Here is a 14,492-nt window from a genome sequence, read left to right on the forward strand (position 1 = left end):
GGGAAATCAACTGGCCATGTTAAAGGCTTTTGATTCACCATGACTGAGTGCCCCAGCTTCCTGTTTTTTTATGTTATCTCCACAATTTAAAGTGAACCCAATGAACTTCCGGTTCTATTTTCTTAAGTAGTTCCAGTCGAAGCAAAAGGTAAAAGGGATACTTAACTCATTGAGCCATTTTCAGCAGTAAAAAGTTAATATTTTGTCCAGAATTAATTTGATAACCTTATTTTTCATAAACAATTAATACTTTGAAAAACTAATTTTGCCACTTGCTGTTGACTGAAGATGAAATCACCTGTGCTGAGGAAACAGGTAACGACCAATCATGGCTCAGTTTGCTGACCAATTGATTAATGGTGATTTTTTTAAATGACAAATGATTAAATATTGGTCTCACTTTTTATGTTTTTTTTGTTGTTGTTTTTTTTTTTTTTTTTTTAAAGGAATTTGAACAGGCTTTCCCCCCATCCACTGTCGGTACAATCTAGATGTAATTTTACATACTTTATACTGTACATATGAAGAGCGTACAAACCTTTTTTTCCACAGACACAAGCACACACCATAGTATGTTGATGGATGGGTTAGTCCTGCTCAGTTTGGACCTGACATTCTGGACAGTATAATACACAATTACTCTCCCTTATCACCTTGGCTGGGACAATAAAGGCCTACTGTGCCATAGCTCACACAAGCCGAGGAGAAAATTTGTTTCCACTTTTGCAGAGACACCAATCTCCATCACGGGCAATAGTCCAATGGAGCTCCAAAAAAAATAGCCTATGTTCCGCTCATGCTGTATAAAATCCATGAACACTAGTCATTGATCAACCTTGAGAACAGGTCACAAAGATGAATGTCATTGTATAAAGCTATGTTCTCCAAATATAAACTGTTCATAAAAGCAGCCATCAGATGTATTCCATTTGACACTGAATTCTGGATGAGAGTAATGCATATGTACAGTAAAACATCACTGTTAATATACCAGATTTTCAAATATAAAAGATCATTCATTAACTGCACATTTTGAGAACAACAACATGGCCACAAGGAAGCGTTGAGGTGAACTTGCTTTGGGATTGTTTTTCTTTAACTCTTTTACTGCCGAAAATTAAAAAGATATGGAGAGAACAAGCTTTTTGTGAAAAGATACATTTTCTCCACAACAGTGACACTAATATTTTTTGTGTAGTGACATCCTTGAAAACGTTCTATTTCATCAGATTCCTTCATGTTTCATTGTAATTCCACACAAAAGATATACAATGCTGCCATCTGCAGGCCATTGTTAGTAAAAGTCTTTGATTCCACAGCCCATTGACCAGGCAGGAATGCACTTACACGTTGAATTGCCCATTATTTAAAAAACAAAAACAAAAAAACAAAACAAAAAAACAAACAAAAAAAAACATAGTTGATGTCGTGTAACGTTTATGGCGGCATACATGGTGATTTTACTAATCGTTATTAAACGTTTTTGGCGGTCAGAGTTAACTGCACTAAATCAGTCGAGGTAGACCACATACAGGCTACAGGCGAGCTAGGCGGTCGCCTAGGGCGCCATCTTGTGGAGGGGGCGCCAAATTGCAGAAAGGAAAAAAAATAAAATTTAAAAAACACAAACACAAAAAGCCCTCCCCCCCTCTCGTGTTTTCTAGAAATAACAATAGCAAATATATTTTATTGAGTTCCTTTTTTTTTTTATTACTTCTATTTCAAATAAATGACTGTGAGTTCACGACCTGCTGTCCTGGCGCCCTGAACCTGACCCGCTGCTGCCGCTTACAATGAATGAAAGGTAGGGGGAGGGGTCGACCGGGTCGTATATCATCTCAGAGTGTAGTGGCAGCACTTTAGAAAGATAGATAGATGGTTGGCACACTTGTGTTGTTTATACATTGACATCGACAACAATGAAAAGGTCCAAGCCTTCAAGTGCTGCATTAAGAAAGCGGCGAAAGGAGGAGGAGGAAAAACGGGCCCAGGGTAGAGGTATGTATGTCAGTCAATCATCATTGTTTATAAAATAAACACGAAAATAGCGTTAGCTTCTTAGCTTGCTTGTAACTTGTTTACTGCACCATTACATCCATGCTAGTAGCTACTTTGCACACAAGAGTGGGGCAACGCTTGCTGAGTTTAAACTAAAACAGCCAGTAAGTCCAGATACCTGCAAATGGATTTGCACAAGTCATTGTTTCACATAACCACATTAATTTATTAATTTATTGAAAATAAGAATTATGTGCTGGTTTAATGTAAACATCGATATAGTATATGCATTTTTTTTTTTAACTAGATGCGCTGAGAAAATATTTGCAGCCACAACAAGCACCTGCAGAAGCTGTGGTAAACAATCCTTCAGTGTCATCTTCACCAAAGGCTACTGAATGTAAGTGCATGGATGGCGCATTTAATACAAACAGCCATAATTTCTGACATTGTATTCTATCATAATGCAAATGGATTTGTTTTCCCTGCTTTAACACCAAAATAATTTGAAGTGATGTATTTTGTTTAATGTAGAGCTGAAGCAACAGCCAGTCAAGCACCGATCAGCAGTACTTTGAGTGACACAAAGCTCGATCTTCTAGATCCAGGTGACTATTTCAGTTATATCACCTGCTGCATCATGTACAGTGCTCAGCATATATGAGTATACCACCTTTGAAAAATGTAAAGATTTTGTTCAATATCTCCCCGCGACCCTTGTGAGGAATAAGCGGTCAAGAAAATGGATGGATGGATGGATGGATGGATGTTCAATATCTCAATAAACATAAGAACAATTTCCAAAATATTGACATGTTTTCTGTAGAATACGCACTTGACTCACAACATGAAAGTAAGGTTGTAATAGGATGCATAGATTACAAAATCTTCAATTTAATCAAATTAACTAATGCAAAAAAAAAAAAAAAAAAAAGCAACCCACAACAAAAACGACTACATCTAGTATTTTCTATGAGCTCCATGACTGTTATGGGTAGCAACATGTCTGCTAGGCCTGGAATTAACAAGCCTTTTTCTCGGGGTCTACTTATTTGTGCAATATGTACTCTAATAAAAAAAAAAAAAAAAACTCTTAGCAGAGATGCAGTCATTTCTTACCTGGCCAAAATCCAATATGTCAAGCATGGAACTTTTAGTTTTTCTAGAGGAGAAAAAACTTAGAGAAATCTATCCCAACATGTGGGTAGCACTCAGAGTGGCCGCTACCATACCAGTGACTGTAGCATCAGCTGAGAGATGCTTTTCCAAGCTTAAACTAATAAAAAACTATTTAAGGTCTACCATGTCACAAGAACGGCTAACTAGACTGGCACTTATCAGCATCAATCAAGAAGTATCCAGGCAGCTATCCTTTGACGCACCAATTGATGCCTTTGCTGCAAGGAGGTCCCGGCGTGCACTATTTTAAGTATTTGCCGTTATGTTCCTAAGTTATTTAGTGAAGTTTTTTTGCACACTATTCACATTATCTGTGAATCACCTTATTGCCAAAGTTTTACGATATATCAAAGTTTGTATATTGATACATTTACTATTTTTTGTATCTTACACAATTATTAATGTACATAGTGAAAACATTTTGAGGTTTTAAATACTGTCATTTTGCAAAAATTGCAATAAAAAGTTGCATTGCATTGTACTTCTGTTATTTTTCTTATTTTTATTTGTTTGTGGAATTTGGTATTTATTGTGTGGTGTGCTATTAAATATAATATATCTATAATTTTTTTGTGTGTGTGTTTTTTTTTTTATGGGATTGGGGGGGGGCTACCATGTACATTTTCGCCTAGGGTACCAAATCATGAAGGCCCTGACCACATACTATGGGTAACAAAACAAAAACAAATAAATAAATATAACTTGGTGTTTAAGAGGCGTTTCTTCAGTTTCTATGCCCTCACAGGTCTTTTGTATGTCTTGTTAAGTACAGGTCAAAGAACTTTTCAGTAGTGGTAATGAAATTGAATTTACAGAAGACTAATGGAGTGAAGAAAGGTAAGGTCAACACTAACCAGGTCCCTTCGACGACGACAAGCAATAAGTGATCAACAATTGAATTCTAAACACATCAATACAAACAATCTAAACATGCATCCATGGTCATAATTATATTAAACTGTGGATATATTTGTTCACATCATGGAACTAACACATTCGTGAATACTCTAACAATCATTGATAAACACTGACATTGTAGTGAAATGTGCATATATTATAAAAAGTGACTTATTTTGCAAAAGTGGAAGTAAAATATGTATTTAAGGCAACACTTAAAAACTTCTGAAGCGAGTGTAGGTGGATTCCTAGGGGGTATATTATCTCTCAGATATGGTAATGGTGTAATTGTCATATTAAAACAACATAGTGAGCATTTAGAAGTCAGCAGGTGCCACAGTTAGTGAAAGCCCACACCAGCCCTCCTACTATACACTGTATTAATTAGCCCAACACTGTTTCAACTTCCTCCCCCATCAATGCACTCACCATGGGAATCAGCCACACTGATGCCGAATGCGTACATCACCCCTTCTGTCTAATTCTGTCTTTCCCACTCTCCTGCCCTCCTTTATTTTAATAATGTTCATATTTCTCCTTGCAGTAAGCATATGGTAATTGGAATAGTGTAATTGAGAGGCACTTGTGTAGAGGACAGTCAAATGTGTTTGAGTTTGTTAAGAGGTGCATGAAGGGTTTATTTAGATCAGTGTTTTTTTGTGGACCTTTTACTGCCAAGAAAACCCACTAATAATCATTACCAGCCTCCACATACCTCCCTTCACTTTACAAGGTTGCAAACCATTCTGCCACTGTCAAGAAGCATGTCATCCTCAAAGCCACCAGAATTCAAACTGCGGCAGTACTTTCAAGCAAAGTACAATATGTAGCACAGTTATAAACAGTCCTTAGCTGGTGGCAGGAGTCAGGGGCTGCGTATCAATTAGACAATTCGATTTGCCACTTTGACTTTAAGAATATATATTCACAAACAAAGATAAATGCATCAACATCAAATAGCATAACTTTAGCAATTTGCATAAAAAACCTGGTAAATAGTGCTATAGACATAATTAATAGGCAGCAAGTTTTTATTTTTAAACCACTGCAAATAACTCTAAATATAATTATTGCCTCAAGCATCTATCTCCATCTGAATAGATGCAGTAAAGTGACATGAGACATTATTTTCCACCTTAATCACTGCCAGCCATTTTATAAAATTTCAAAAATTTCAATACCCATGCGATATTGCATTCAATAATTAGATATAAAACGAATCTACCAAATGACAGAATAGACTCCCTACTTTTTGCCTTGTCATGTTCTTTGATAATTGACGGTAGAAAATTGTAGGTCTGCTTAAATGCAGCCATTTCTTCCATGGACTCCGAAACTGTGTTTATTTCGTATAAAATGGGGCAATGATGTCATCTACCGGTGGTTGGGCATCAGTAAAGTTATTTCCAAGTTTGACATTTACAGTGGAGCATAATCAGATTCTTCCACATCTATCCCCGCTCTAAAAAATATAACTGACAAGTATACTTGTCAAAGGCAGTGAATGAGTTGAGAATCAAGCCACTGTGGATATGAGCTTTCCAAAAAGACAACTCATTAGTCACAGACAATGTTCAGAATAACATTATTTGATGTACAATGGACCCCCACATAATTATGGTTCTACACCCATGGGTTCACGTATTTTTACGTAATCAAATAGATATTTCTTTGTAAATAACTTTTAAAAATTTTAATATTAGTATAATTATTTTTGGGAGTCAATCCCCAATTTTCAAGGTCATCTTATTTGTGGTTCATAAACGCTTTATTCAATATTTTTTGGTGGGTCAGGTGTAATTTTTGCCCCCTTTTCTTTGATGCATTAAAATTACAAGCGGGTAAAAGCTAATCGTGGGCCGTCCCGGTCCCTATCCCTATCGCGAATGGCAGGGGTTCACTGTAGTGTAAGTTTGATTCTCTCAGCTATGAGAACAACTTACATAATTTAGATGACCTAAACAACATAGTGCTTGTTGAAAAATTAGTCTTCGGTTTAAGCATTTAAAAGTTTGAGCTTTGATAGTGGCATTCACGTAACGTGGTAACACCGAGAACACGGAGAATGAATGTGTTTCCACATACGTACCGAGGTAAATCCATTCACATTTCTTCAGAACCACACAAAAAAAACTACATTTCACTGACAATTTCCTGTTTAATTAACGATGTCGTATGATGGTATTATAATGACACACCTGCCAATGTCTGTGACATTGTGTCTGAGTGCATGTTAGGGAGATGTGACTAGGATTCAACATAATGAGATGGAGCAATGTTGGAGATTAGAGCAGCCCTCATTTCACCTCCTACATCCAGCTTTTATACTAACACACACTCAGCTATCATGCACATACACACGCAGATAAACACTCACATGCGCACGCACACGCAATCATGCACATACGCATGCAGAAACTATGCCACCTGCTTGGCACAGTAAGTATTCCCAAAAGCACCATGCACCCCCTCTTATCATCATCATTGGCCATCAGCACCACCAAGCATTGGCAGTTCAATGAGCTGGTACCAACCTGTAGTCACACCAGGGGCAACGGTACGGTTTCTCCCCAGTGTGAACACGATTGTGTCTTGACAGGTGGGACTGCGTGGTAGAAGCAAAGTTGCAAAGTTTGCATTTGAAGGGTCTCTCTCCTGTGGAGTAGAGGGATTTAAATAAAGACATTTGATAGTAAAACAGACAGAACAATAAACTGTTAAATCTAGAATGGGCAGAGTTAATCATGTCAACATGCACAGCAAAGAGATGATATTAAAGTTTGCAAGGGGAGTGGAAGACAAACTAAACAGCAAACAAAACGAATTTATAAAACAATTAAATTTACACTCATCCTTGGGTACATGTCCGACAACAGTTCAGAGCAGTAGTTGTTACACTTTCTCATTTCCGCGCCCAAAACATTATTATTGACAGCCCATCTAAAAATATGCAATTTCCCTAAGCGACAGAGCGACATTGTGGAATGATAACTAAAATTAAAAGTCTCAGCTGTGCCGGTACACATGCCTATCACTGACAGCAGCATGTCACACTGATGGAGCCTTGTTTGTATCATAGTTGCTAAAATTATATACAGTGGAAAAATACTACTTTTTATCTTGAAGTGTCACTCTCAGTCCAAGATTATTGAGTTCACACATTGCTGTCTGTGTGGATTTCGTACCTGTGTGCTGGCGTCTGTGCTTGGTGAGAGCGTGTCGTGTGCCTCCAGCAAAACCACACAGGTCACATAGGAAAGTCTTTTCACCTGTAAGTAGAAGAAATAGCCATTTACACAGTTTAATACTACTTACACAGGAAGCAGCTCGTGTTGCTGTGCATTTGGACTACGTTTATTTTGACACTGAAATTAAAGTCTTTCTGCAATGATTTTAAGTCTGCTGTGTCAACACTTATTTGACATAAAAACTAAGGGAAAAAAGTTACTGTTACAGTACCACAGAGAAAAATATTAAAAAAATAAAAATAAAAAAATAAAAATCACTCAAGCTGTGACCAAAAGGGAAATGTGTTAGAAGGGTGATTTAAAGTAGCAGAAAAAGAGAATAGAACAAGTATAGTAAAAATATGAAAAGCAGTTGAGTTGGTGTGCAGATGAGCCATGCAAAAGTCACAGATCAGTAGTGTATATCCATCAGAGCTCTCACAGCTAACTAATTCCTCCAATCAGACGGATCCATGTAAATATGTCAAATGGGGGACGGGAAATTGCCAGTGTGGTTTATTGACTGTGATAAAATCTGAAAAGCACCGCTGAACATAATTACATACTTGTCAGAGCCATAAAAATTAGCTTTATTATCAATGGGATGGTTTTCTACAACTTCATTTGGGGGCGATGCCTTCCAGATGGGGAGCGTGGAGAGCTTTTTCACACTCCTCCTTTCTCTGCATCTGGCTTGTCATTAACAGCATGAGCTCTCTCTCTCTCTCTCCCTAATTTCTCTCTGTCATTTGTGTAGAACTTCACACACAGACAAACACACAAAGGCACGCACTCTGACACATTTTTTTGGACAATAATGAACAAAGTCCTTTACCAAGTTGACACAGATGTGATACATGCTCAATAATATTGGTATGTACAATGTCCAACACACATTAGCATTTATGTAGTGTGGTACAAGTAGAAGTAAAAACAGAACCCATGCACCCTTGCACAAAATATCTTAGCAAGCCACTAAATATTCATCTGAACTCAAATATTGAACTCCATTTTCTGATCATGCATGTGGGTTACTCTTGCAGATGGGCCTCAGTGGCACTCCACACATTTTGCTGTTACACAGATAGCAGATTTCACTGAGAGTTCAGAGGCAATTTTGTATCACGTTTCCTCTAACCTATTCATTTAAAACCCCTCAAATCTGAAAAGAGCTTTAATGCAGTACCATTTAACGGGGAGAAAAACAGCATTAAAAAGCAATGTACATTTATAAATTCACTTTTTAAATATAAACTCAGACCCAACACACACACAAAAAAAAAGCATTTTCAAGAATGTCAAAAATCTAATAATTGCATTTACACAGAAATTAAATTAAATTTATTATACACTAAGATAAGAGCAATATCGGACAATAAATGCACAATGCAAGATGGAGTGCGGTGTTGTTTAATATAGTGATTCCCAACCTTTATTGAGCCAAGGAAAACACATATTTTACATCCACTGCACATCACCAAACAAAAGTGTCAGAAAAAGTGGACATCAATTATATACTTTCTGCTATCTAATAGAAGATAATTTATTGCTTAAGTCTATCACTATAAGTTGTTGGCATATATAATGAATAAAGATACATTTGTTATAAATAATTGTTTGCGCCAATTAAGTGAAATTTCATAATTTTCCACAGCCCATCTTTAGAGCTCTTATGGCACAATTCTTGTGGTCGCATGGTCAGTTAATTGGACGTTGCGACCAGTCGTATGCCCTGATGTGCACACTGGTTGGGAATCACTGGTTTTGATATACTTGCTAAAATGGACACTGTACTATATGTAGTTAGTTTGTATCAAAAAAAAAAAGAAGAAATTACAAATACTCAACTAGAAAAGGTACAGAATACTCACTAGTGTGCAATGTTAGGAGAGAAATGTTATTTTGTATTAAAGTAAGTCCTATCCGTGTTGTCATTCTTATTATACAAATGACATATCAATTATGATATATTTTGTGGTTTCTGGTCCGCAATGTGATCACAATCACACATTGTTCTTATTGTACAAAACCCAAAGCCCAAACAAGGCCCTATCTTTGCCAGTGTGTGTGGCCTTTAAAGCCTATCTGCTTAGACCTTGACTTTATATGAGAATATACGGATGGCGCTGGTCACTCCTCGCCCTTTCCCTCTCTCCATCTCTCATTACACCCAGCGCTACAAGACCTCACCACAGAAAAATCCATAACCATCGATCCTTATGCCTAGCTGCGGTCGCCACAATTATTCTTGAGCATTCTTGAGGAGAAAACATTGGCAATAAATTACTTGTGTGCTTTTCATCTGCTGATCTGTGGTGGGACACTCTCAGGTAGCCAAAAAAGCAAGGTGGTTCAGCAGAAGAGGGATTGTTGTTGTTGAGTGATTGTTGTCAGAACTTAGGGTTGTAGAAACTAGCCCGCTTTACCCATACTACACAATGACATTTAGAGTGTGACGTTTTTGTTTTGTTTTTTCTCGAGAGGGTAAAGCCGCTTGCAGCAACATATGAGTGTACACTGAATGAAACAAGTAATAAAATGGGAGGAACAGTAAAGGTGGGCATAACTAAGTGAAAGGACAGTGGCAAATTATTTCAACCAACCATTATTTTCACCAGAAATGCCCACCATGCAGAAGCTGCTACTGTGGTGGGGCCAAAAGAAGAAAAAGGTTTGCCTAAATTTTGCATCTGTTACCTGCCTGTCAACGCAAAGTGAGGAAGATGATTTTTTTCTCTGTCTGGAAATAACATCATACGAGAGCGGGCGAGCGTGGCTTCACCCAGCTCACGTCCATGTGCTTGTGTTCAAATGTATTCTGCGTAAATTCCGTGGACAAGTTGGCTATTGTCAGTGAATAGATTTTAGGAAAGCATGACCTCCTCCTGTGATTGCTTAAATTACATTACTGAAAAAGTATCCACATCATCATTAGAGAGTAGTGGACGTCACTCAACATTCATCACATTAGTGTCCGCTAGTGAAACAAAAACTGAAATCATGGAAGCCCGCTTCAGTAGTGGAAGCTCTTACGACCCTCACCAACAGTACCCCACAACTAAACATACTATCTTACCTTCGTAACATGATTCACTTTAGCATTTTTAGACTGAACAATTACCTCTTAAAGCAGAAGAATATTTTGTTTTGCTAGCATGATGCACCATATTCTTAAAGGACTTTGAAAAGTACAAAACAATAAAATATATTTGAATCCAAACAGTACTACCTTTCCTAGTATGTGTGTGTGTGTTTCGAAGCATACATATTCCATTATGTGTGTGTACGTTTCAACCCTGGAGGAGTCTGCATGCTATAATTGCCTCCCTCATTAGTTATGTTTTAACAGGAGAGGACGGGAGGGCAATTAATTTTACCGCTTAATTTTTGACACAGAATCCGCTGCTGTATTGATGTGCTCGCCATTTTGGCTCTCATTTTTCAGAGAAATTAATTGACAAAGTACGAAGATTTATCAGCATATCGCCAGATTAAGCGACAAACTGAGGCAATGAGGAAATCAATTGTAGCCCTGTCGCTGTGTTCAGCCCCCAACACATCCCTCCCCCTCACCGCAGATCTCCCTTTCCTGCAATGACCAAGAGCCTGGGGAAAAAAAGAAAAAGAAAAGCTGGGTGGGTAAGATGCAGCGCACTTATTTATTTATTTGTGTCGCTCATTCATCAGCGGTTACAAATGACCCTGGCGGCTGAGGACCACAGAACTCCCCATTCTGCCCCCCCTCCCAATCTCTCAGACAAGACTGGTGTGTGGGGAAAAGTGATTAATAACAAAAGCACACAAATCAGAAAGGAACAATGCATGCAGTTCAGAGCAGTAAAAAAAAAAAGAGCTGGAGGTGCTAACGTTTTTCTCTTTAAACAAAAATAAGAAGGCGATCACCATTTAGGATGTGCAGTCAATGTGTACAGGGTATTACCCCACCTCAGAAAGAAAAAAAAAAATACTACTACTACTACTACTACTACTACTACTACTACTGCTAATAATAATAATAATATAATACTAATGTATATATATATATATATATATATATATATATATATATATATATATATATATATATATATATATATATATATATGTATATATTTAGTTATATATTTTATTTTATTTTTTTTAAGTAAGGGTTGATATTGTATTTGCTAAAATGATTGATTGGCAAAAAAAAAAAAAAAAAAAAAGTAATTTGTCTGAAATACATTCCAAAAGTATTTGAGCATTGAGGCAAAATTTGTATAATATTGCTGTAGACTAAAAACATTTGGGTTCAATATCAAAAGATCTTAAAAAAAAAAAATATATATATATATATATATATATATATGTATATATTTCAAGGAACTTACATCCAGTGAGGTTTAGGAACGGTTTAGGAACAGATAGTCATAAAATTTAGTTTAGTTTAGTTTAGTTTATTCATTTTTTCCTTTCGGACACATTACAGCTTACATCAATCACATCACATCACATCATTTGCAACATTGACATCCAAAAGAAGGGCTGACGGGTAGAAGCCGAAGCTTATTCGAGACCCGTCCCCATCGACCCATTACTATAAAATACTGTGGATTAAAGTGATTTGGCCTTACAATTTAGTTGTAAATCCTTTGCTTGCAATAACTGTATCAAGCCTGTGGCCGATTAACACCAATAAATATTTACATTACTTGTCTGTGATGCTTTTCCAGGATTTCATCAGTCTCTTTTAGTTTGCTTTTCGTGTTTACTCCTGTAGTCTCTTTACTGTAGCAGGGAAAATTCATGTTCCGGAGAAGAGGTGGCCAGACTTTCACTCCGTACTTATTCAACAAACTCCAGCATGGGTTTTCCATTCTTCTTGCAAATGAGTGGTTTGCATTTTCTTGTGTAGTCTCATTACTTTTGTTCGTGAAGTCTTCTGCCTACATTTTGATACAAAAACCCTGTGATTGTTTTGGGGTCTTAAGGGAGACCAAAAAGTTTCTGGTGTCAAATGTTGATGTTTTCCTTGGTTTCACATCACATTAACATCTGTAACTTGGTAAATCAGTGGTTTCTTTTCTCTGTGCATTGAAAATGGTTGCATTGGCCATGACCAATGTTTGTGCAATGGCTCTGATGGTTTGCTTTAGAATCACTTGTTTTTCCAGCCATAGAAAGCGCTGTGGGTTTCATGTTGGTTACACGTGTTACTATACTGCAACTTTTTTTCTATTCTATTTATTGTTTATATGTTACCGGACACACCTAATAATAAATAAGTCATCAGATTTATCTAGTGCTTATTTGGACACTAAGACGCTGGGCAACAAAGCACACAGGTTACACTATTATTAGTATTAACATTATTACATTTGATCACATGAAGAAACTGCACTGTCCTCTAAGTTGTGTATGTATTCCAATTAAAGTTGAAAAAGGAAAGTAATCCTTAAAAGGAAATTCAATTACTGTAGTCCTTGATTATAACTTAATAAAAACACATACCATTATTCTAACAAATAAGTAAATCTGTACTTTGAAGACAAAAGTGAAATGAATATTCTCACATTCAGTTAGACAGCCACAATGAAATGCTTTTTTTTTTTTTTTTTTAATTTTCCTTTTTAACTTTATGCCGGTTTAGACATTACCTACTAAAGTGCTGTGTCTCTTGGTGAAGGGCAACTTAACAATAGCCAGGTTTACATGGAGCCAGGTATTCTGATTAGAATGAATCCAAATGACCAAATGCAATGAAAATGCACCATATGAACACTTCAATCGGAATGAAAAAGTTGAATCCGAATTTAATTTCATTCGGAATCACGGGGGTGGTATATTTCTTTTGTCAATACGAACGAGCGCCATGTAAACAGTTCAATAGTAATGGCCAGGCTGCGTCCGTTATGCGGATTCTCTGTCTTGACGCAAATGTGTCGTGACTTTGTCGTTTCTGCACCCTAAAATGGCGGCATCCGCCCCCTTTCTCTCTTGGGCCAACACATCGACCATAATGCATGCTTTTATCACTAACCAAATTGATTACTGTAAGGTCCTGCTTTCTGGTCTTCCTAAAAAGAACATCTACAACTACTGAAGAATTTGGCAGCATGTGTCCTAACTAAGACTTGAAGACGAGAGCATATTAAACCAATTTTAAAATCTTTGCATTGGCTCCCTATGCGTTTCAGGCCTGATATTATTCCCGTTTTTTAAGTGTCTTAATGGTCTTGGGCATTCATATCTTTCAGAACTCCTTTTAATGATTGATTGATTGATTGATTGATTGATTTAAAGAACTTGTTTTAAAGTACATATGTCAAGATCTGGTCCGCGAGGGCCTGAGTCCTACATGTTTTTGAGGTTTCTCTACTACAACACAACTGATTCAATGATCAGGGTCATTATCAGACTCCTGCATAGCTTGCTGATGAGCTTAAATATGAATCAGCTGTGTTGAATGTGGGAAACCTCACAAACATGCAGGACTCAGGCCCTCAAGGACCGGACTTTGACACCACTGTAAAGTACTTGGAACTTAGGGGCAGTTGTTTTGAGTTTTACTTCTTTCTGCTCCCTTTCGTCTCTTTTTTTTTTTTTAAATAATGAAATAAATAAATAAATGAAATGAACTAGTTTTTATCAAGATGTTTCATTAAAAGTGTTAAAACGCTCACAACTACTGTGCTAAATGATGAATGAATGCTATCTTGATAAACCATATGATCGATGGCTGCACGTCCCACGGCTGGCACGGGCCCGATCTGATTAATGGATGGACGCATGTAAACAGCAGATCGGAATGGATCACTTCACATGCTAACAGATCTTCATTCAGAATGATTTCAATCGAACAAACTAAAAAGTCTCCATGTAAACCCGGCTAACAACTGTGATTTCATAAGAGTACACAATTTGTCATTGTCCTGTATTTGCATTCTAATTCTTTTCAAAAACCTCCCTTTTTCATTTTACTTAATGAAGTATCTTTATATTGGCGGATTTTTTTTTTCTATAAAAGAACCACAACTACCACACGCCTCTCCTGACAACTGGGTGACAGCACTGCCAGCTAACTGATGGGGAATGATGAGCGCTAGATAGAAATGAAAAAGAAAAAAAAAAAAGTCTAATTATGTCAGAGGTGCCTTGACGTTTTGTCACTGTTGAAGCACATTTAAAATAACATCCAGCAAATCTCGATCT

General features: G+C 37.0%; 1 protein-coding gene across 1 annotated transcript in view; it reads right to left on the reverse strand.

The window, feature by feature from the left end:
• znf407 (zinc finger protein 407) overlaps positions 1-14,492 on the reverse strand; it is a 202,337-nt gene that overhangs the window by 54,193 nt on the left and 133,652 nt on the right. Inside the window, exons 7-8 of the mRNA XM_077527742.1 lie at positions 7,260-7,343; positions 6,609-6,729 (exon numbers count right to left, since the gene is read on the reverse strand). Coding sequence (XP_077383868.1) covers positions 6,609-6,729; positions 7,260-7,343 — 205 coding nt within the window. The remainder of the gene's footprint in view (positions 1-6,608; positions 6,730-7,259; positions 7,344-14,492) is intronic.

The sequence above is a fragment of the Festucalex cinctus genome, chromosome 7 (assembly GCF_051991245.1).
Source record: "Festucalex cinctus isolate MCC-2025b chromosome 7, RoL_Fcin_1.0, whole genome shotgun sequence".
NCBI classification, from domain to species: domain Eukaryota; kingdom Metazoa; phylum Chordata; class Actinopteri; order Syngnathiformes; family Syngnathidae; genus Festucalex; species Festucalex cinctus.